The following is a 22,223-nucleotide window of genomic DNA, read 5'->3' on the forward strand; positions in this document are numbered from 1 at the left end:
CCTGCAGCACAAAGCAAAAGTAAAAAAGAAGACGGGGACACTAATGCCTTGCACCATGGTTTATAATTAATTCCTTCAATTCAGTATCCCTAATCTGTGTGGGTAACTATAGCACTAAAATCAATCTAGCTCCTAGAGTGGACATACCAATTTACTCCAGATAATGGCACAAGTATGGTGGCAAAATTGCCTTAGTTCCAAAATACTTTAAGATCAAACACAATATACCCAGCTCTGTTTTTTATACCTAAATGAAACTTGCCCTGAATTCCTCCCAAAATACTGCAATACAGATGGTGTCAGATCTGAAGACGAAACTCAAGAAAAGAGAACATCCTCAAGTGTTTTTGAAGTAAAGGGATAACAAGATTCTCAAATGACTCTGAGCAGTAAAGGGATTTAATTTCCAGCAGACTATACCTTTGAATATTATGTGCTCCTGCAATTAATATTTTCTACTGAGTATCAAGTCTCTTCATTGCAACTCCTGAATTAAGGTTTGTACAGGACAGTGCCCTTATTTGCCCTAAAAATTGCAGCCATGGTCCAATGTACAATATAACATAACTGTACCACAACTGCATCACCTCCTTTGCAGATCAAACAAATTAATATTTTAATTATTTCAGCATGCTTCCTTAGGATAATTATGAACTAGAATTACTTGATCAATTTGGGACAGTGCAAGCTCCTTTGCAAGAGATTGAGAATGCAAACACAAACCACTTCAGCTTTCTATTCACACTGCACTTTCAACATTCCAGTGGTCCACATTAAAACTCCTCCTGAAAACCCAAAAAATCTCTTTTGATTAATTTTATTGGTGCTCTCATTTTCCTGCTGTAATTGAAAAAAAAAAAAACCCAACGGTAGCAGCACCAGATAGATTTCAGATTAATTCTTCTATCTCCAAAATTCAGAAGCATATTTGTATTACAGCATTACTTATCAGACAAACTCAATTTTGGAACTTTCTCTATTGTTCACAACCAGCTGTCAAGTTTGCATTGCAAACCTATGAAGCAATTTTAATCATTGCTGCAGATGGAACTGTAACAAAAATATTTGCATTTGAAACAAGTTGAAAAACAACTACAAGAAGTATTAAGGACATTACCAGTGAGTACCAGCAGTGTTCAGGAAGACAAATTTCAAAGGTTGTAACAACGAATGTAGAACAACATATTGAGGTACATAAAATATTAAGATGAGCCACAGTTTAGCACGACTCACATAAGGCTATAAAAATGCTGTTACAGCAACAGCCCACAGCTAGCAATAAACTGTAATGTCCTCACTAGGAGAGAATCTTACTTTACTACAAGAAAATCTAGTTTGCCTACATTGACCTTTACATTTATCTCAAGCAATTTTAATGTAGTACACCAAAGGCTGACCCATTTTCTCTCTAACCCTCACCAGAACAGACCATATAAGTCCTGTGTGCAGGAAAAAACATAACCACTTTCACCTGCTCCAAACAGTTCACACAGTTTCTGTTCAGTATTAATATTCAAATTGAAAATCCAAATGGAAATCATGGACACTCACTTTTTCAGTGAAAATTAAGTACCATTTGTGTTTACCTCTCACCTAAAGCATGTAACAATGTAGAACTCTGACCACTCACAAAGTATTTAACAAACACACACTGATGGAGACATTAATTTAGTGGCACAACTCTTAAGGAGAGGCATTACCTCTTGCCAAACCAACAGCTGCATTTACAGTTACTTTCTAGTTCTATACCTTTTCCTGTTAAACAGGACTGGGGCTTCTTGCAGCTAAACCTATGCTGCTTCTCTGCTTCATCAATTCCAAAAAGAACCATGAGTATTGCTTCCTTCACAAACCACCTTGATCACAAGCTAAAAGCACAAGAAAAATCAAACAGTTCCTTCAGTATCAGGATTATAAAACCTGACTTCCTATAATCTTTTCCCATATGGGTTCTCTTATGTCTTGCAACACAGCTGTTCCCCCAGAGTACCTTTATCTTCAGATAGGTACTAATTTGAATCCCATTTCTCCACCTCAGAAGTTATTTTCACAAAGCCTTAGAAGCACTAAGTTTTGAGAGCTCTGCTCTATTAATGAGTGTGACTGAAATCTGGATTGAAGTATTTTGGAGAGAGTAGCACATGATAAATCTCACTGCATACTTGAAGAATTCACAGATTAAAAAAAGAACATTATCATTATTCTTGGTTCTTGGGATTTCATGGCTCTTGGGACACACAAAGGGGGAAGCAAAACAAAGCAACACAATTAAGTAAAGTTATTTAAAAAGCTGGCAAGAAACAATGGCACATTAGGAAATCACTGACAAACCTCCATTACACAGAAGCCTTCTTCCCTTCTTCCCAGGTAACAAGATGAGGAAACAGCCTTCAGCTATTTCCTCCCCTCCTAGAGGAGGTTTAGAAAAATTTCATATTAGTAAAAATTTTTTCATTAGGAATAAAAAAATTACGAAAGAATGGTCAGGTATTGAACCAAACTGCCCAGAGAAGTGGTGGAAGCAATGCGGAAAGTGTTCAAAAAATGTGTGGATGTGGCAACTGGTGATATGGTTTAGTGGTGAACGTGGCAATGCTGGGGTAACAGACTCTGCCTCAGAGGTCTTTCAAATTGAAGTTGTGCCTAGACTATTTAAACTCCCTGTCATTTAAAAGTCATCTCTAGGATGTGGACAAAGCACCCAGTTCCACATACACACCTAGTTATGTCCTTAGGCACTATCTGCTGGACCACCAGGTATGCAAAGCTACACCACCAGCTATCCCTTCCATCCCATATCAACCATCACTGCAGGGCATAACAGCTACCTACCAAAAAGGCTCCATACTTTGCAACTTCTGAGGATCCTTGCTCCTGTAAAGACTGAGAGTAAATGCACTGGCAACACATTCAAAGTAAATCTGACCTGCAGACCAAAGAAACTTAATAAAAATGTGATTTTCATATGACAGTATCACAGCAGACACAGAAATTAAATGGTTTTGACTTTATATGTGATAGGAAGGACAGTTATATAAGATGAAGGCTCTTAAGACAAACCAGGATACTATGGTAGAGCACATCTATGTATGAAAAGAGAAAAACAACCCCCAGATTCCAGGCTATTTTTCATCTTCAAGGTATGCCAACTTCCATTATCTTGTAATCTGTTATGTATGTAAACAATTTTCACAAAATACTAAAGATATAGGAGAATTTTTGGAAAAAAAAGAAAATTTATGGAAGTGACTGTTGCTCAATTAAAGACAGTTACTACACTTGCTCAAAATGTCTACAAACTTCTTCTACACCAAATATGCAGCTCCTATATATTTCAGTGCATACATTCACTATCAACATCACACACTAGACATCGATTTTTGGTACTAACTCAGTGTTTGAGAAACTTCTTTAGAACCTTCTGGAGTTTCTTTACACTTGTGCACCAGCACAGGCTCGGGTCTGACATGCCCAAAAGCAGTTCTGCCGAGAGGTACCTGGGGATTCTGGTGGAAAACAAACTGTCCCCGAGCCAGCAGTGGCCTTGTGACCAAGAAGTCCAAAGGTATCCTAGGGTGCATCACGAAGAGCATTGCCAGCAGGTGGAGGGAGGTTACCCTGCCCCTCTGCTCAGCCCTGATGAGGCCTGGAATGCTGTGTTCAGTTCTGGGCTCCTCACCATAAGACATGGAGAGGGTCCAGTGGAGAGCTATGAAGATGATTAATGGGCTGGAGCTTCTCCCTTGTGGGAAAGGCTGAGGGAGCCAGGCCTGTTCAGCCTTAGGAAGAGATGACTGAGAGGAGACCTCATCCCATGTCTCTCAATATCTGCGAGGGTACCAAGAGGACAGAGCCAGGCTCTTGTCGATGGTTCCAAGCAATAGGACAAGAGGCTATGGTTAGAAACTGCTGAACTTGTAACTTGAGGTTACTTGAGTCCCTGGGAGGGGTTATTTGACGTCATTTGGGGTTCCTTGAACAGGAAGCCCAGTTAGCACAGATGGTGCATTTGGACTTTGTTGCTCATAACATCCCCCCAGGCCTGCAGAGGCAGCAGCCAGGACAGCTAAACACAGGCAGACCCATCGTACTGGGGCCAAGGTCTCTAATGCCCTGGGGATTTGGACTTCTCAGCTGGAGGAAAAGGATGGGAGACCTTGGCTATCAGCAGTCACAGACAAGGACCTCTAGTGATTAATGAACTAATATGAACTGTCATTGTCCACTTTATTCTCTGTATTTACTCGCAACACCAGGTGCAGGGACCACAGGTGGAAAAAGTCAGGAAGGTTTGTTTCAAATGTTCCTGGTTGTTAGAAAGGATAAGTTAATAACAACTAGGGTTTGCAAAGATAAACTGAGAAATAAGAAGAGGAAGGATTGAGAGGAAAGCTAATGTCTTTACAAACAACTTAATGGGTGAAGGTGTGGGTGTTAACATCTTTGAAATGGGTCTTCATGCCTCTACCAACTTTGGGCAGAAGGTTTGTTGCAGAGCCCAGACAGCTCAGCTCCTGAAACGAACAAGTGGGGGTCTGCACAAGCCTGAATTTCTAAATCTTGGGGTAAAATAGTAGGGTTCAAGGGGGGAATATGTGGCAGGCATTTTGGGAAGGCTGTACCTTCCTAGTACCTCAGCCAATGGGGAAAGGAAGAGGGCAAGGTGCAGCCGGGAGTTTGGGATAAAAGGAGGCTGCGCCCTCTGAAATCTCAGAGAGAAAACACCAGGGGTGTGTGCCCCAGTGGACTCTCTCTCTTTATTCAAATAAAGTTGCAGGATTCCTCTGTTTCTTTTTTGGACATAAGCCTCTGACATTTGTGGATTTTCCTGACATGAGGAAGAACCTCCTTACAGTGCAGTGACCAAGCACTGGAAAAGGTTGACCAGAGAGAGTGTGGAGTCTCCCTTACCAGTGATACTGAAAAAGCACACGGATGCAATCCTGTGCCATGTGCTATGACATGACACTGCCTGAGCAGGGAGGTTGGACCAGATGACCCACTGTGGCTCCTTCCAGCCTGACCATTTCTGTAATTCTGTCCTATACAATAAAAAGTATTTCAGGAATGATGTAATTTTATCACCTATTATACTGTTGATCCCCCTAAAAATTAGGACCAGGCTAACTTGCAGTAAGTACATCTGACTTTTCGAAAACTGCTGCTTATCTAAGAAGGCACAACAATAAATACTATCAGTCTACTCATACATAACAGTGAAAAAGTGTTCAATACAGAGCAATGGCATACAGTCAGAAAGATGCTGACATGAACTACATTTAACAAGGCTCTAATAGAAATGAACTGGTCAGCCAGAAATGAGATTTGGAGCAATTTATCATGAGAGGGAGCAATTCTTGCAATCCCATTGCTGCCATTTACTGATATGCTTGCCCTTTTCAGAAGTATGACTTCATTAATTAATTGCCAAGGTGCAGAACCACATGATCTGTCAAATCACAGTAATGTGCTAAAGCACCACAGTCATTATCAAAAGAATCAGTGTGTCCAGCAAGTATCCAAACTGAAAACTATTCTTAAATTGCCACATGAATTCACAATTTAAATTAAAAACATTCTGCTCTGAAGAAGCTTTACTACCCAAAGTGAAAAATTTTACTCTGGCTGCTCTGAACCGACTTACCTCTTTAGGATCTTAATGTTTTTAGAAAGCATAACTTCTTAATTTTCTACATCAAGTATTAGACACATTAAAAAGTATTTTCCTGCATCCCACTGAAACAGGCCTCCTTTAACAGACAGCGTCTGAAATAACTTGTATAGAAAAATACGATAGCACCTGTGAGGAGTGCTCAGATTTTTAATGGACAACATTTCAATATTTTCCTCTGTATTGAATTCCTCTGAGCAGTGTACTAGCATAAGCAAAATCATTACTGTCTGATGACAATTACAGAAAAATATGCCTACACCTCATGTTGCTGAGGGCTACTCTAGAAGCCTCTGGAAGTAAATTACTTTATATAGACACAAACCAGCAAAACTTAAAGACAAATGACAGGTCAAATAAATAGTGAAGACTTTGACAGAACACAGACACATGTTTGGAATGTCTTGGGCAATGTTTCTACTGTATGCAGCATTAACACTGAAATAAAAATACTTGTGCCACGGGAGTACACCTCATTCTCTGAGGAATTCTGAATTACACCAACTGATGTTATATTTATGCCAGGCAAATTTGGATGCCTAGTAACACCAGAGAACTTGTTCTAGCAAAAAATTATCTGCTGGGCAAATAAAATCTCTCCCTGAAAGTTTTCTCTTAAAAACACATGGAGGAAAAAATACCCACAGGGGGAAAAAATTGTGGTATCAGCAAAAATGGAGGAAGAATGAAGCACTAAACCCTTCTGTTCCTCTTCCTACCCATCCCCAGAAAAGAAACAAAGAAAAAGATGAAAGAAAATAATTTCAGATCTATTTCAAATTTATTTCAGCTGGGAAATCTACCAGCAGGTATCTGTATATGTAACATAGCCTCTAAAAGATACCTAGCAACCTTTGAAAATAAACCCACAAACAAAACCCCCTCACAATCCTTCTTGCTTCCATTAACAAGAGAAACGAGTGAGAAGCTACACACACCAGTTGATACCAAACGTATCACAAGATACCCAACATTTCAGGAAGAAAATAAAAGGCTTCCCAGCTGGTTGCTTGGAACATCTTGCTTCCATCAAGCCTCTCCACTACAGTCTTTATATCTCCATGGCCTACCAACAGAACTGACTCTTTCTATTCTGTTACTCAGCCTCCCTTCCTTCCAGTGCTACAATAAAAATAATATGGCCTTTGAGGTCACTGTGCTAGCATAACGAATTACATTAAAAAAAAAAATCCATGAACTTTTTTTTTACAGAACTACCCATACTTCCCCTGCTCGATGACTACAGCAGCACTTGTTGATTCTTGGTTTGCAGCAGAAAAGCTTTAGAGCAGGAAACACACACCGACGGGATGCCCAGCTGCAAGGGCTTTCGGCCTCAGAGAGTCTACCACCACTGAGAAACAGTCAGGAAAACCTAACTAAGCTTGGGACAAAAGTTTTGATTTATCTTTCGCCTGCTGTCCTTTTTCCAGCAAGGCGTGTAAGTTTCTTCCTCCAGCCCACTGCTTACTCATAAACGCGTCCAGCCGCCGAGACACGACAGCGGCACTTCTCGGACCTCCAGCCCCCGGTCCCCCGGGGCCTGCGGCGGGCTCCATCACCTTCCCCCCAGCGAACGGGGCACAGCGGGGACGCCCGGCCGGAGCGGGGCCACCACTCGCCCCCACGTTCCCAGGCCCGCCCGTGGTCCGACGGTGTCCGGAGCCCTCCCGCAAGCAGCGGCGGTGGACACGTGTGTCCTCCCCGGGCTTACCAGCTCTTCCTCGCCGCCTGAGCTCGGGTCGGGGTAGCTTCAGCGACCCGGAACATGAACCCGGCACCTCCCCCGGCCGCTCCCCGAGGAGGCTGGCGCCGCTTCGCAGAGACTGGGCGAGGGGAGGCGGGCGGGGGCCGAGGGCGGGAGGGCTTGGGCCGGGCGGGGAGGGCGCGGGCGGCCGGCGCTGCTCCTCAGTCCCCCATGATGACAGCCCGGAAGCGGCCGCGGCAGCGGAGGAAGCCGGACGCGACCACCTCACCTCTTCCCTTCCTTCGCCCGGCCGATGCCCAGAGACGCCGCGTCCCCTCCGGCAGCCCCGCCTCGGGTTCGGTACAGCTCCCCGGAGCTCCCGCTGTCCCCGGAGCACTGTCCGTGCCGGGCTGCGGGGCCGCCGGCAGCAGAGACACCCCCGCGCCCGAACGCACTGGGACGGTCCCGTTGCCATGGCGGCAGCGTCTCGAGGGCGGGAGGAGGAAGGGAGCATGGCCGCCCTGGCCCGGCTTCAGGAGAGGCTGCAGAGACTCCGCGAGGAGTATTTCCTTATGAACAGGTATATGTGCCGTGCCGGTGGTGGGGCGGGATACACCGCTCTATGCTGGGCTGGAGCGGGCCCCGCTCTCCGCCGGCAGCGAGGTGGAGACGGCCCCCCTGAAAACTGTCCAGTTCTGGGCTCCTCAGTACGAGGGAGACACGGAGCTCCTGGAGAAGGTCCAGCGGAAGGCTAAGAAGATGATTAAGGAACTGGAGCATCCCTCTTACTAGGAAAGGTTGAGGGAACTGGGCCTGTTCAGCTTCGAAAAGAGACGAGTGAAAGAGAACCTCATCCCTGTCTCCAGGTGTCTGAAGGGAGGATGTGGCGAGGATGGACCAGGCTCTTCTCGGTGGTAGCAAGCAACAGGACAAATGATAGTGGGGAGAAGCTGGATGCACTGCAAGTTCAATCTAAATATGAGTAAGAAGTTTACTGTGCAGTGACCAAACACTGGAACAGATCGTCCAAGGAGGTTGTGGAGTCTCCCTCCCTGGAAATATTCAAGGACCAGCTGGACACAATTTTGTCCCGTGTGTGCTCTGGCATGACCCTGCTCGAGCAGGGAGGCTGGACCAGATGACCCGGTGTGGTCCCTTCCAACCTGACGCACTCTCTGATTATACGATTCTGTGAAACTGTTTCACTTCAAAAATCCCTCCCGAAAACACCAACCCACCGCCCTGTTCCTGAATATTTCCACAGCGATATGAGGAGACCGGGTGGCCACAGCGCGGAGTCTTTAAAGGGCTCATTTGTGCACTGAAAATCCTGAGAGTCCCTCTCTTCTCCCGCCCCCGCTGCTGATTTTAGGGGGAAAGGAGCCTCTGGAAACTCCTGAAACACACTGAGCCTCGCAAGTTCCGCCCTCTCCCTCCTCGGGAGCCGACCTCCTTTCCCTGGTACCGCCTCTGGAGCCTCCCTCCTCTATCCCACCCTAGAGGCGCTGTTATTCCCTGAGCATCCCTCAAGATGCGGCACGCCAGCCCTGCTCTCGTAGCTCACATCTGTGACTGTGCCTGGACGTTTGTCCCAAGGACACTACTGTTTTGTTTTGGTTTTTTTGTTTGTTTGTTTGTTTTGTTTGTGGTTTTGTTGTTGTTTGTTTGTTTTTAAGTTAATTGAAAGAGATCAGATCGGTTGAAACGATGGAAAAAATTGAAAGGGAACAGATCACGTTGGTTATCCTTGTCTTTGCCAATTGGGATGGTTTCTGCTGAGTTTTCTGACTCCCAGAATAGTGGTGGCCACCTTTTCACAGATTTTAGGAAATTAAAAGTAGTAAGACTTACTTAAATATTGCAGAGATTTCTCCTATAAATCTGTTTATTCAGCTGTACTGTTGCTGTATGTGAAATGCAAAAGCTCAAGCATAAAAAAACCACCAAACATGTTTAGCATAGTTGTGGGTTTTTTTTCTTCACTAGTTAATGAATCATTTATTTTTGAATGTAATTACAACATCATTAGCAGGAATAACAAAGCTCCTGAACACTGCTAAAAGTTGCAAGAGATCAAGTACTGCCTGCATGTGAAGTGCTGTGTTTTTCTGGTTTTTGCCTGAACTTTCACTCATACTCTTGTGGCTGTACACACAGCAGTTCACTAAATAAACATCAGTTACAGGAGGCTCTGCTTGTATTTCACAAATTTCAGGTTAGAAAGAGCAGTCTGAGCCAGACTTGGAAATCCATTGAAGGGCAGCATGCTTGATGTTTGGGGATTTGTTTTTTTGGCAGAGCTCTTCAAAAATGAATCGTTTCCCTTTTAAGAATGGGCTATGATCTGTCAGTTTCAGAAAATTCAGATTTGCAGCTGAGAATGCAAATGAGAGGATTCAAAGAGTTCAGTGCAGCAGCACGTCTTAATAATGTTTTTCTGATCTTAATGGTGTTTCTGTTGTGCTTTATGCAGAACTCTGTTTATGCAAGAGGTATGAGATATCCTGAACTTACCTTTTAGGGAAAGAATCTTTCTAGGGAAGAACTTGCCTGATGATGCCACAACGCAAGAGTACCATAAGCCTGCATTTTGAGAAATACCCTCAGCATGAGGCTTAGGATATACAAGATCCATTAATTCATTCTCTTAAGTGTTGACACAATTTTACCACTTGTTCAAGAGCCTACTTTTATTTACTGTAGTATCTGTGTTTCAGGTGCTTGAGCAGGCCTTTTAACTTTCAGTACAGCCTTTGAGAAGTACCTATGACTCTCAAGAGCTTAATTCAAGCAGTATGACAACTGTGAAATCTGATCAAAAGGGCAGATATCTGCTTGAGAAACTCGAAACACTTGAAACACTTATGCTGGCAGGGGCAGCTGGAAGTGTTTGTGGAGCTATCCTGTGAGAAATGCAAGCCTGTTGTTGGCTTGCTTCAATAAACTTCACAAGGCCTTCTATCCCATCCTGGCCTGGCAAGACTGAATGCCAGCTAGAAAAAAACTATCTTGGTGTAAGAGAGGAGAAGGCTTCTGCTCTTCCAGAAGACTCTTGTCATTGTCAAATGGGTAGGACTAAAGCTGGCACCTCTGACACAGCCAGTCCCACATCCCCTTCATTTCCAGGCTGTAACTGTGGCGCTACCTGTCTAAAATCACTCCTACCCTTCTGATCAAAATCATTTTCCTCTAACTAAAAGTATTCTGGAAGTCTCTTCTTTCTGTGAAGACTAGGATGATGCACAGGAAAGGAACAAGAAGACTCTCTAGCCAGTTTTGGAAGCTATTCATTTTGTGGTTTTAGGTTAAAAAGTCTGTTTCCCAGAGTTTTCAGGTACTGAGAATGTCTGATGCACATCTGACAATGACAATCTGTGCCCATTTAATGTGATTTGAGAGCACATGCTGCACCAGATGATATAAAATGAGTGGAGCTAATGTTTCTTGATCTCTGGTAGTAAATCTGCAATTCATTTAATTTTCAGAAATAAAATGAGGATAATCCTAATTTATCAGATAAACAATAATCTTGTTGGTATTTACTGAAGCAATTAATGTTGACATGAAACTATGTTAGGAGAGCCAATTAAGAAAACTAATAGTAACCTAATCATTATTTTTGTCAGGTGTAACAAAGAATTTGGTATGTTCCTAAAAAAATGGGAAAGAATAAAAATCCATGAAAATTGAAATTTTAAGTTCAAAGACTTGACAGTTACTGACATTTTGAAACAAACAAAAGAAGAATAAAAGCTAGATGTGATCTCACAGCTGAGTTTTACCCCTCAGCACTGAAACTCATAATGGTAATGATTTCTTCCTGAACTCTCTGAAGTCTCCTCCAGACTAACAATATATTTCTTTAATCTCTTTTAGGTTAATGGTTTTCCTTACATGACTTTTAGCTTTGTAATAAAAATTGTAGAGTCCCAATTTTATACAGTTATGTGATTTTTTGTTGTAACTCAGGCCTAATTATCATTAAAGCGTTTTCCACACATTTCACTACAACGGAAGAAGTCCATGTGAAATGGTGACGTGTATCTAAGTATTTTATGGTAATAAGAAATACCTTCTCCCAAAACTTACATCCTCTACAAGCTGCAATATTTGTTACCTTCACACTATGCAGCTAATGTAAATTACATTTTTCTTCACTACCACTGAATTATGTTGAATTAAAAGTGAAAAACCTGATGAAAAGGACCCCAAGCTGCAACAATAAAACATATTTAGAATATATTTTTTGCTTTGGTTTTCCATTACCATGCTGAGAAGTATTACTACTTTTGTATTTTCAGAGCTATAGATGAAGACAGAAAAACAAAGTACAAAGCTGCTGTCAAGATCCAGTGCTGGTTTCGAGCATGCAGAGTCCGAGCCTATCTGAGGTAGTATATTAAGCCTGTCTTAATCCACGTTTCAGTGTTGATTTTTTCCTCAAAATTTCTCATGGTGTTACTTGATTTTAATAAAATTGGAGCTTTTTAAAAAAAATTTAAAAAGGCAATAACTGTTATCCAGTTTTTCAATGGAATTAAATATATGCTGTGGCATTGTAAGAAATAATTTTTGACTTCCAGAATTGTTTACAATTAAAAAGGCATGATGCTAGAAAGCATGAAAGTTATCTTCAGAATAGATACACAGTATTGTTTAAGAAATCTTGTTATGTCTGGAAGAAAAATAAACAAATAGATGTCCCTTGGATATGCTGTTTCAGAGACTTTTCATATAGAATCATAGAATATCCTAAGTTGGAAAGGCCCACAGGTATCTTCAAAGTCCAAGCCCTGGCCCTGCTCAGGACAATCCCAAGAATCACACCATGTGTGTGAGAGCGGTGTCCCAAAGCTTCTTGAACTCTGGCAGGTTTGGGCTGTGACCACTTCCCTGGAAGCCTGTTCCAGTGCTCAACCACCCTCTGAGTGAAAAACGCTTTCAAACATCCAACCTAAATCTTCCCAACCCAGCTTCAGGCCACTCTCTCAGGCTTTGTCACTGGTCACCAGAGAGAAGACATCAGTGCCTCCCTCTCTGCTTCCCCTTGTGAAGAAGGTGTAGTCTGCACTGAAGTCTCTCCTCAGTCTCCTCCAGGCTGAGCAGTCCAAGTCACCTCAGCTGCACCCCTGTGGCTTCCCCTCAAGGCCCTTCACGGGTTTTGTTCTGGAAAATGCTGTATCAACTCTGAACTTGATTTTGGAGGTAGTTTCCAAACTTAGTGATTCTATGATTTTATAACATTTTTACAAATGTCCTTGAAACTGTGGTTGGTCCATTCTCCCAGAAAGCCCTTTTACATTTTTATGTGGTAAACCCAACTGGCCAAACTCATCTGCTCAAATGCCTGTATCTTCATAAAACAGGGGGTTTGAAGGAGACCAATTGTTACATCTTCTAGTTTGACCTCTTGCCTCTTGCAAGTAATTGTACATCATCCAGACCTACTGTATGAAACCTAAAGAATTATTAGCTTAAATAACATTTACTACTTAATGGCCAATATTTCCCTCATAGGATGATAGGCTGCAGTCATTATGTGCACTTAGAAGAAATGTACTTAAGCATCAGAGGAGGTTAGAAAAAAAAATTTCAATAAAAGAGTGATTAGACATTGGAATGAGTTTCCTGGGAAGATGGCAGAGTCACCATCTCCTGAAGTTCAAGATGTGTCTGGATGTGGCACTTGGGAATATGATTTAGGGGTGATTACAGTGCTGCTGGGTGGACAATTGGACTAGATCATCTTGAAGGTTGCTTCCAACCTTGATTGATTCTGTAATTCTGTGATTGTCTCTGGCTTACTCAGGAGCACAGGCTCAGTGTAGCCAATTCTCAATGTTCTGAATTACCCAAAGACTGCCTTAACTGAGTGGGGGGGTCAGGCTTATAAGTTTGATGTCCCTGGTTTGATGGTATGATGGATCCCCTGTACAGCTCTTTCTGGGCAGTCCCAAAATAATAATTCTATCATTTCAGCAAAAATTTATGTGAGACCAATTATGAAATTTTTAGAAGCAAAATATATGTCTATATATAAATAAATAAATTGAGAACAATATAAGTATTCACAATTAATTATGTGTAATTTTATAAAAGCAAAAAGGTGTCTAAAAGTGAATAAAGTATCTAAAAATTCAAGTATCAGTTGGTTTTGTCAAATAAAGTGAAAAATGGTACAGCTCTGAAAATTTTGCATGTGACAGAAACAATTCTGAACTGGTCAGATTTTTTTGTGGTTAAAACCATGAAAATCAAACAATTTATTTTGCCAATTAAATTTGTAAGATTCTTTCATTAAACTTTTCTAATAGTACACAAGTAAGTTTGCAATAACCCATGTTTTCCTTAGACAAAAATATGTGTGTATAAATAAATATATGTATATAATGGTTTATGTGTGTATATGTATATAGGTATATGTTTAAAGTATGCTTGTAGTGGTCATTTGTATGATGCATAATACACTGTATGTTATTTTTATTATTATGGAAAGTAAAGTTAATAGGTCTGAAGTCTGAAAAACTAATTATTTTGTTAATATGTTTCATTTTAGACATCTGAGCAAAATGGCGATTTTGATACAGAAATGGTGGAGAGGTTATCTACGAAGAAAAAACTTCAGAGAAATAGTGGAGGTAGAAAAGTACTTTTTAAATTTTTGTTTGGTTATTTGTAGAATATGTATGAATAATTCATTCACTCATCATGAAATTAAAAAGCCGAAACTCGATCTTCTATACACACAGACACCCACTTTACTATAATGAAAAGCACCATTAATTTCAGCAAGCCTACTCATAACAGTCAAGCTAAGTCAGTGTCTAGGTGTTTGCAGCTCTGGAGTATTGGTCCCCAAACCAGCAATGAGATCTGCTCATGCAGAAGTCTGCCCACGCGATGCTAATTGCAGGATTGCAGCTTTACAAGATGCTTTTTTTTTTTTTTTTTGTTTTCCTGGCAAAACTTTCAATTTTGAAAATAAAATAAGCCAATGTGTCTACACATTGCTATTTTGTGTTTTAGTAGTTTAAATTTCTTACTTAATGAACCTTGAAGTATTTGAGGTTTTGCCTTAAGGCACACAGCAGATCATAGTCAATCTAAATCCCATGGTGGACCTGAGGAGAGTGAAAGTATGTGATAGCACAAAAACTAAAACTTCTGCTAACAGGTTTTAGGGGACTAAGAAGAATATAGTTTAACATAAGATATGTGTTTTACTTCACTAATGTTTCAATTTATGTTAATGTTTTACAATAGTGTTAAACTTGTAATTTATTCTTGATTTTGTTAAATTGCTGTTTTTGAGTCAAAATAGACAATTCAAGAAGTAAAAAAAGAGCTATAATAAACAATATCTTACAGACCAGAGTTCATACTACCTACTAAACTATGTATTCAAGTAGCAGGACTCGAGTCCCTGAAAGTTCATTTATTTTTTTTCCCCAAGTCTATCAGTAATCTATGTAAAGATTTTCTCTCTCTGGACTTACTGACTGCCTTAACCAATAAATGATGAGCCATCCTTTCAGTCTGTGGTTTTCATTCATCTTCTAACAGTAATGCTTGAATACAGAGCAAATAGCTGCATAGTTGCATTGGGTTCTGTTTTGAAAAAGTAGGACTTCAGCTGAATATTGTTCCTGAGTTTAAGGAAGGTTTGTTTAATCTAAGAAAGCTTCTGTAGAAGAGAGACATAATAATCTCTCCTAAAATTTGTTAATGAAAAGAAAGGACCCACGCAGTTCCTGGGACAAGGTAAGGAAGAAATCAATGTGTTCAAACAGATTTCCTGTAATCACAAACCTGAGAGAGCTACCATCATAAACCCCCCTCAGCTTTCTGTTATTGAATGTAGTTCTGTAAAGTAAGAAGAAAAGCCTTTAATCAATAAAGCCTTTGTGTATTTATTTCTTCAAATAGACATAACTGAAAAACTTGCCAAATCTAAAGTCTGTGGAACAGTGTGGGACCAAAAATTCTGCAATTTAATACACACATTCTAAATTACATAATGAATTAACCCAATTCCTGGATTCTAGTACTTATCCAGTGCTAGCCAGGGCTCTAGAGGAAGAGACTCTCATTAGAAAACTTACAAATTTTACAGCAATCAGCACAGGAAATTATCTTTTTCACTCAAACACTATGCTTTGTTCTTGCCATCTCTTTGCCTGGAGAAGACTAAATAAGACAGCTTAATTGGAAGTCAACCACAGTACTACACAGGTGTCAGATAAAAAGGCACATTCTACTCCCTCTGGACTGCTGTATTCAGTGTGTTTTGGGCTAGACTTAAATATAAAGTGTGAGTTAATACCTTATTTTTATTGTTTTCCTATTTTTCTCAATTAATGTCTGAACTTGGACTATGTAAAAAGCAAAATCTCAGCAGTTTAACATAACTTTCAAGTTAAAGGATCAGGCACTGTTTGCAATGAACTCTTGCTAGTAACTGTTGTAATGACTCCTGACTGTGAAACACAATGATGCATTTGGCATGATAGTTCTTAAATACTGGTCACTTTAAAATTTGTCTGCTGATAATGATTGGATTGGTATCTGCTGCCAGTGAACAAGGCAAAGCATATGCACAAAATACCCATGATTGCTTGATAATAAATCATTTTAATGATTATATTCAAAATTGTGAAATGTGAATGGTACTGATGCGGAAAATAACAAAGGCTGAGGCTCATCAGATTGGCTGTCCATATGTGCATTGCCACTAGTATTTCATTTGCTTCTCTAGTGCCTCTTCCTTTGATTGTTAAGATATATATTTGGTAAAAAAAGCCCTAAAAAAAGCTAACAACTATTAATGGCATTTATATTATTAAAGTTATGTGCCTTTCTATTCTAAATATTGGTTCTTTGATATAAGGCTTTGTTTTCTAATTAATTTCATACTCAAATTAAGAACTGCTCTCCTGCAGTTTTCTTAATAACTTGTTTACATTGATTGTGTTGGATTCTGAAAGTTTGCATGACCTGCAGGAAGGTATGAATTTTAGAACCAGGCAAATACCAGAACATGAAACAAGCTGTGCATAATTTTGTCTTCATTACTGTTTTCTCAGAGCCAAGGAATCATTTGCTGAAGCAAAGGCAATTGCAACATTTCATTAATATACAAAGCTGCATGATGGCCATAGTTTCAGTTTACTTTGAAAGGGGGTGCAGTTGAGAAAAGTGAATGTTTTATGTTATATAGTTTGACACCACCCTAAGCGATTTAGCTTCAGGTCAACAACCAGTTTTAAATAGTTCCAGTCCAATAGGAATGAGACAAATGGCCATTTGCTCTACAAAAATGCACACAATACACCATGACCCCATTCACAGTTTAGACTGTGTGCTGCTTCCTTCTCTCAACCTCGACCTCACTCTCCAACTCAATCAGATTCCTGGTTCTCTTTGAATTTGTCATTTTGTATTAACTCTTTAAAGCAAAAGAAGGCACCAATCAGAGCACATTTGTAGATGATCCCCAAGCATGTTTTCATATACAAAGGGACAAAGTAATACAAAAATTTATGTATATGAGACTTCAAATATATTTTGAAAACCTAAACTTAAGGTAAGCTGGTAGGAAGTCCTGTATATTAACATCAGACTTCATGACAAAGACAAAGACATCCTGGCTCAGTAGAAGTGCCACATGGATGAGATGGAAAACTAATTCTTTCCAGAGAGTCAACCTGGCAGTGTCACCTTTGAATTGGCACTTAGTGAAAAAATGAGGGACAATCCAATGGACATGGGCTGACCTGCATGAAATTCCACTTCAGCGTAAGAAAAGTCTTCTGAACAAGCAGGTCCCAGTTCAGACCTGAAGAATCTTTTGTTTATTAGGAGAGCACATAAATGTAGACTTGGGCTGAAGCACTAAATTTTGACTCTGTTTTTGTGAATAGCAATAGACATCTTCTCCATCATTTGTAATACCAAAAATTTCTAATCAGGACTAGAAAACTGAGGGCAAATACATTTGCAAAATAACCTAGATGATGACACAGCCTTTGGCTTTTGGTGAAAGAATAAAGTTGTAAGAGAGTTGCATGAACAATTCTGCATTTGGGAGACTTGTGATTTAGAGGAAGAGTTGTGATTTAGAGAAAGTTGAGTAAAAGCAGGAATATGTAACTTACTCTTGTTTCATGTGGCCCTCCTAAGTGGTGGTAGGGTAGGGCCTGGATTCCTCACACCTTAGTGGGGTGTGCAAGATCAGACAGTTGCTGTTGACTGTTTCTCTAAATAGTAAACAGAGTTCTTCAATACTTGTCCAAGATCAGGGTTAAAGTGGTCCCACACTGTGTGTCAGTATGGATGATAGAAAGAGCATTAATGATATTAGGTCTCCAATTTATGTTCTTCAAGGAAATGGGATGCATTCAGACCTAAGCGTTCACAGCCTTCAAATATGAGAAGAATAAACAAAAACTGAACAGTTTTTCCATTTAATCACTGATGGGCAGAAATCTGATGAATATTTTTAAGCTTAGAAACATTATAAACTTCCATTAAAATATATTTTATCTGTTTGGTGGTGTGGTAATTCTTATGTTCTCTTCCAAAGAAAGAAAAGATGAACTGCAACCCAAAATTTTATCAATTTAATTGAGAAGTTTTGGGATATGCTTAAGTCAGGCAACCACTATTTCAATCTATTATTAGCTATCTACAGTTAGTATCACTCAGTAAATACTTACGGAAAATAAAGGGGAGAGAAACAGTCCATTATTTATTCTAATTTGTACATTTGTAGATTTTCCCCTTGAATATATATATATATATATGTATATATATCTATGTGTATGTATATGCATCCACACGTACTCGTGAAACTTCTTTGAACTTTAACAATTCTACAATTTTCTTTCACATAAGAAATATATTTTGTACTGTTTCCATTATTAGTAGATTGGTGTGATATTAAAGTGAGCATTTTAAATGCACCTTAATTAAACTGCAGGAATTATGCCTTGCTTAATGTAATGAAGAAAGAGAATTTAAAATGAAGTAGCATCATTGTGTTCATTTGTAAATAACATATTGCAGCCAACTGTTTCTTAATTGCCCAGACTGTTGATAAATAATCCAGTCCTGCTGCTCTCCACAGACAATTTGCTTTGGATCAGACTAGGCAATTCAAATAACACTAATTACAGTGAAACCCTTTTATAGTGAATTCCTGTTTGCCATAGGGGAGAAAATCACTATATCAGGGGAAAGCACTTTTGCCTTTGATTTGTGTCTAAAACATGAGAAACACATAAAAGCTGCATGTTGTGCTAAATAAAGGACATACTCTTGCATTCAAAGTACTTATATTTTACTTTTTATGATACAATTGTGAATTATGTTCATTTTGCATTTGTAATTAGAGGGCAGAACAGATGTGAAAGCTTAGTTTAAAGTGATGTATCCATTAAAATAACCTATGATGCCAAGTGATTGCTTAGTATAATAGCAGATTCGTTCACTATGAGAGGAATTCTACTTTATTGGAAGGAAACCAAGACTTCAGGAAATGTTTTCTGTATCAGAGGATTCACTGTAACATAGTATCATTGTATTTATGATTTTATGATGTTAAAATGAATATTAAATGAAACAAAATTCCCAGCGATTACTTGGGAGGCAGCTAAGTACATAACATTTAGTACAGATGGTTGGAAGGCACAATTTTGCTCCATCACTGCATCCGTATCCTTGAACGATTTCGACTGAAGACAGCATTTCTCTGAATTTTTCATTAAACCAGACATCTTGAAATATGAATTCCTTTTATGTTTCTGTGAGTTTTGGCTAAAAGAACCCCAGTGAATAAATCATACAATACTACATGTCACCAGCACTTGTGAATATTTCTGCTTTGTTATTCTACTCTCAGTAGAGCACCATTGATTATCAAACTCAGCGGAGAGCATTTTATGATCATATATCTCCATTAGCTCCTAGTTTGACTACCATAGATTTTTCTGGTTAAGCCTGCATTATGTATTAGGAAGCCTATCTCTTCAATACAAAGTTTGATTTTATTCTCTCTAAGCCTAGAACTCTTATTATGTATTATGTATAAAGATTCTTATCTTTTATATGTAAAAATAGCAGGACTGTCTTTGTGTAACTGAAAATATGCAATCTTTTTTTTTTTTCTTGATTCACAGAGAGCATATTTTATTAAGAAGCTGAAATTCTACAATGAAATGGCTGTCAGGGTAAATATTTCTTCACTTGTTAAACAAATGAAAAGTCAATTGTGCTCCGAATTTGCTTTTAATAAAATGAGCAAAGCAGAATAATATACACTTAATTGATATGCTGATGGCAACAGCAGGAAATACTACATAGTTAAAAATTAAAGTTACACGGTGTAGTCAGGGTTGTATTTGAAAACTGTAGCTGAATCTGAGGTACCTGAATGTGTCTTGCCACATTTAAGTGTCCATTGGACCTTATCAGGTATGATACTGATAAAAAATTCTATCTGCCACTGTTCTTACAAATGTAAGAACATTTTTTCTACAAATGTGGACATATATTTACAATTCTGACAAACTACAGGGCTTTTAAGCTTGTTGATGCAGCTGTGCTTTTTCTCTTGTTAGTACATGACGTTTGATGTATGGATCTCAAGAGTTAGAGAGCACAGAACAATTTCATTGCTTAAACGTAGAGGTGGAACTGAACTGATCTCATTGATGATATTATGAGTGAATTTTGCTAGATGAAGAAGAGTATGAATAAACCTTGAACTTCAATGAGTCTACAGCAGATGAAGTTTGTGGTGGGTGAAACTGCAAAACATACTTAACTAGAAACTAGCTTTTTTCCCCCTGAACTTTGAAACTACACTTGAAAAAATATGTAAAACAAATATGAGAAAAACATCAAATTATTTTTGGGATGAAGTCTTTTTATGTTACTTATTTCTTTCATTCTGTGATATAAAACTGCTTTACTTTAGAAGCCTGTAACTTTTTAGGCCAGGGACCTTACCTTTTGAATTCTACCAAATGTAGGAATATCGTGACAATGGAGATTAACCTAGGGAAACTTGTGTTGAGTAAGATCCTCAGAATGGATTTTAATTTTATTGCCTCTCTGAGTCCAGAATAACTCAGAGTCAAGAGATCTGTACTCATTAGGTGTTTTGCATAGTTCTGGTTCTCTCAAAGGCACAAAGCAGACTCTTACAGTTGGTGCATGTTAAAGAACTGAAGGTGTTTAACAGCAGTTTCATACCTCACAAATGTACCTTTTTGTGGTTGTTATAGTTCATTCCTTACTTAGGTAGTTTGAAAGTATTTCACAGTGAATAAATGCTGTTTACTCATACAGCTGAGATCAGTGAGAAAACATAAGATGTAAGCAAGCTCTTTAAAGTTGCCTCTGTACTTTCAGAAGACATTTGGAGACTAAATTTCAGAGGTAATTATGCATTCTACTCAAATGGAGTTTTGCATTTGGTCTTTCATTTTTAAAAGAAATTGAATGTGTTCCCATTCATTTGTAATGGAAATATAATGTTGAATCATTAGGTGATATAAATCTTCAAAGTACCATTTTTTCAGTCAAGTCCTTTTCTTTAATGGAAATTTAAATCAGTAGAAAACAATAGAACACATCTTTATTTAATTGCAAATGTCAGAATCTGATTTGCTCTATCTAAATCTTTTGCAGCTGTATCTGCACAGCAGACTTAAAATGCTACCAATCTGAAACACTGAATGCTTTTGGGCTTTTTCTCTCATGTGTTTCTTGAAGAACTAACCAAGGTCCAATAGCAAATCAGGCCTGTTGAGTTTCTGCATAGATGATGTGTGCTCAAACTTTAGACTTCCTATGCCAACAGTTCCTTATATTCACACATCATGAGCTTGATTCATGATTAATATAACTCAGTGTTCTAAAAATATAACAACAACTGTGTGTATTTTTCTATTTAACCACTTAATTTTGTCTCATGCTATTATTAACTATTTATTTCAGTTTATAGTCACTCTTCAGAAAGGCAGTTTCCTTTTTGCCATTTGAAGTATCATTGAGGGCATACACATGCTCACAGATTTGAAACCAGTCTATGTATCTTGTCCTTCTGGATTGCATTGGTTGTAATCAGAGCTATCAGTTTTACCTTTAAAATTAAATCAGAGATCTTGTTTAAATCAGTTTCAGTTTTGCAGCAATATATTATTCTCTTTCTTGAAAGATTTAAGGTTGATGTAAATTTTCAGCAACAAAAGTAATCCTATGGCAAAAAAAATTGAATTCCATGAGCAGATGGCTTTTGATATATCAAGGTTTTGCCATTTGTTTTAGTGCTTAAAATAAACATTATTTATAAGACCACTTACATTTTGATGTTACTTAATGAGGAATATGCATCATTGATTTGACTAGCTTAAGAGGTCATTTAGAACTTGCCCGTTAACAAGCTGTAATCTGCTGAGCACACAATGACTTTGTTTAAAATTATCTGTTCAGTGCTGATCAATGACAATAATTGTTTTGTACCAATCACTGTTGAAACTTGCTAATTACTTTGAAGGGCATACACACACTTGTCTCTTTTTTTTCAAGAAATTTTTAAACATTCACCTTGGAATTAAAAAGAAATGCAGTCATAACATTATACTTCTTTATAAAGGCAGACATTTAGAACTTTCACATTGAAAATATGAGCACCATCAGGAGCTTTTTATAAAATGATCTTTCCTAAAAGGATTAGTCTTTGGTTTTGGGATCTCTGACATACAGTATTAGGGAAACAGAAATCAGGAAAAAACGGATTTGAGACTCAATGCAGTTTTTTCCTACTTATGTTTCATTCAGTTGAAATCAGTGAGTTCATTC

At 38.9% G+C, this 22,223-nt stretch overlaps 2 protein-coding genes across 2 annotated transcripts in view; one reads left to right on the top strand and one right to left on the bottom strand.

Moving 5' to 3' along the window:
- The window catches only part of GPATCH2 (G-patch domain containing 2), a 117,675-nt gene extending 110,234 nt beyond the window's left edge, over positions 1–7,441 (bottom strand). Inside the window, exon 1 of the mRNA XM_062489306.1 lies at positions 7,386–7,441. Coding sequence (XP_062345290.1) covers positions 7,386–7,441 — 56 coding nt within the window. The remainder of the gene's footprint in view (positions 1–7,385) is intronic.
- A 390-nt stretch (positions 7,442–7,831) lies between these two features.
- The window catches only part of SPATA17 (spermatogenesis associated 17), an 83,421-nt gene continuing 69,029 nt past the window's right edge, over positions 7,832–22,223 (top strand). The window contains exons 1-4 of the mRNA XM_062489030.1: positions 7,832–7,938; positions 11,660–11,749; positions 13,915–13,996; positions 19,535–19,585. Of these exons, the coding sequence (XP_062345014.1) occupies positions 7,832–7,938; positions 11,660–11,749; positions 13,915–13,996; positions 19,535–19,585 (330 nt within the window). The remainder of the gene's footprint in view (positions 7,939–11,659; positions 11,750–13,914; positions 13,997–19,534; positions 19,586–22,223) is intronic.

This window comes from Cinclus cinclus, chromosome 3, assembly GCF_963662255.1.
Source record: "Cinclus cinclus chromosome 3, bCinCin1.1, whole genome shotgun sequence".
NCBI classification, from domain to species: Eukaryota; Metazoa; Chordata; class Aves; order Passeriformes; family Cinclidae; genus Cinclus; species Cinclus cinclus.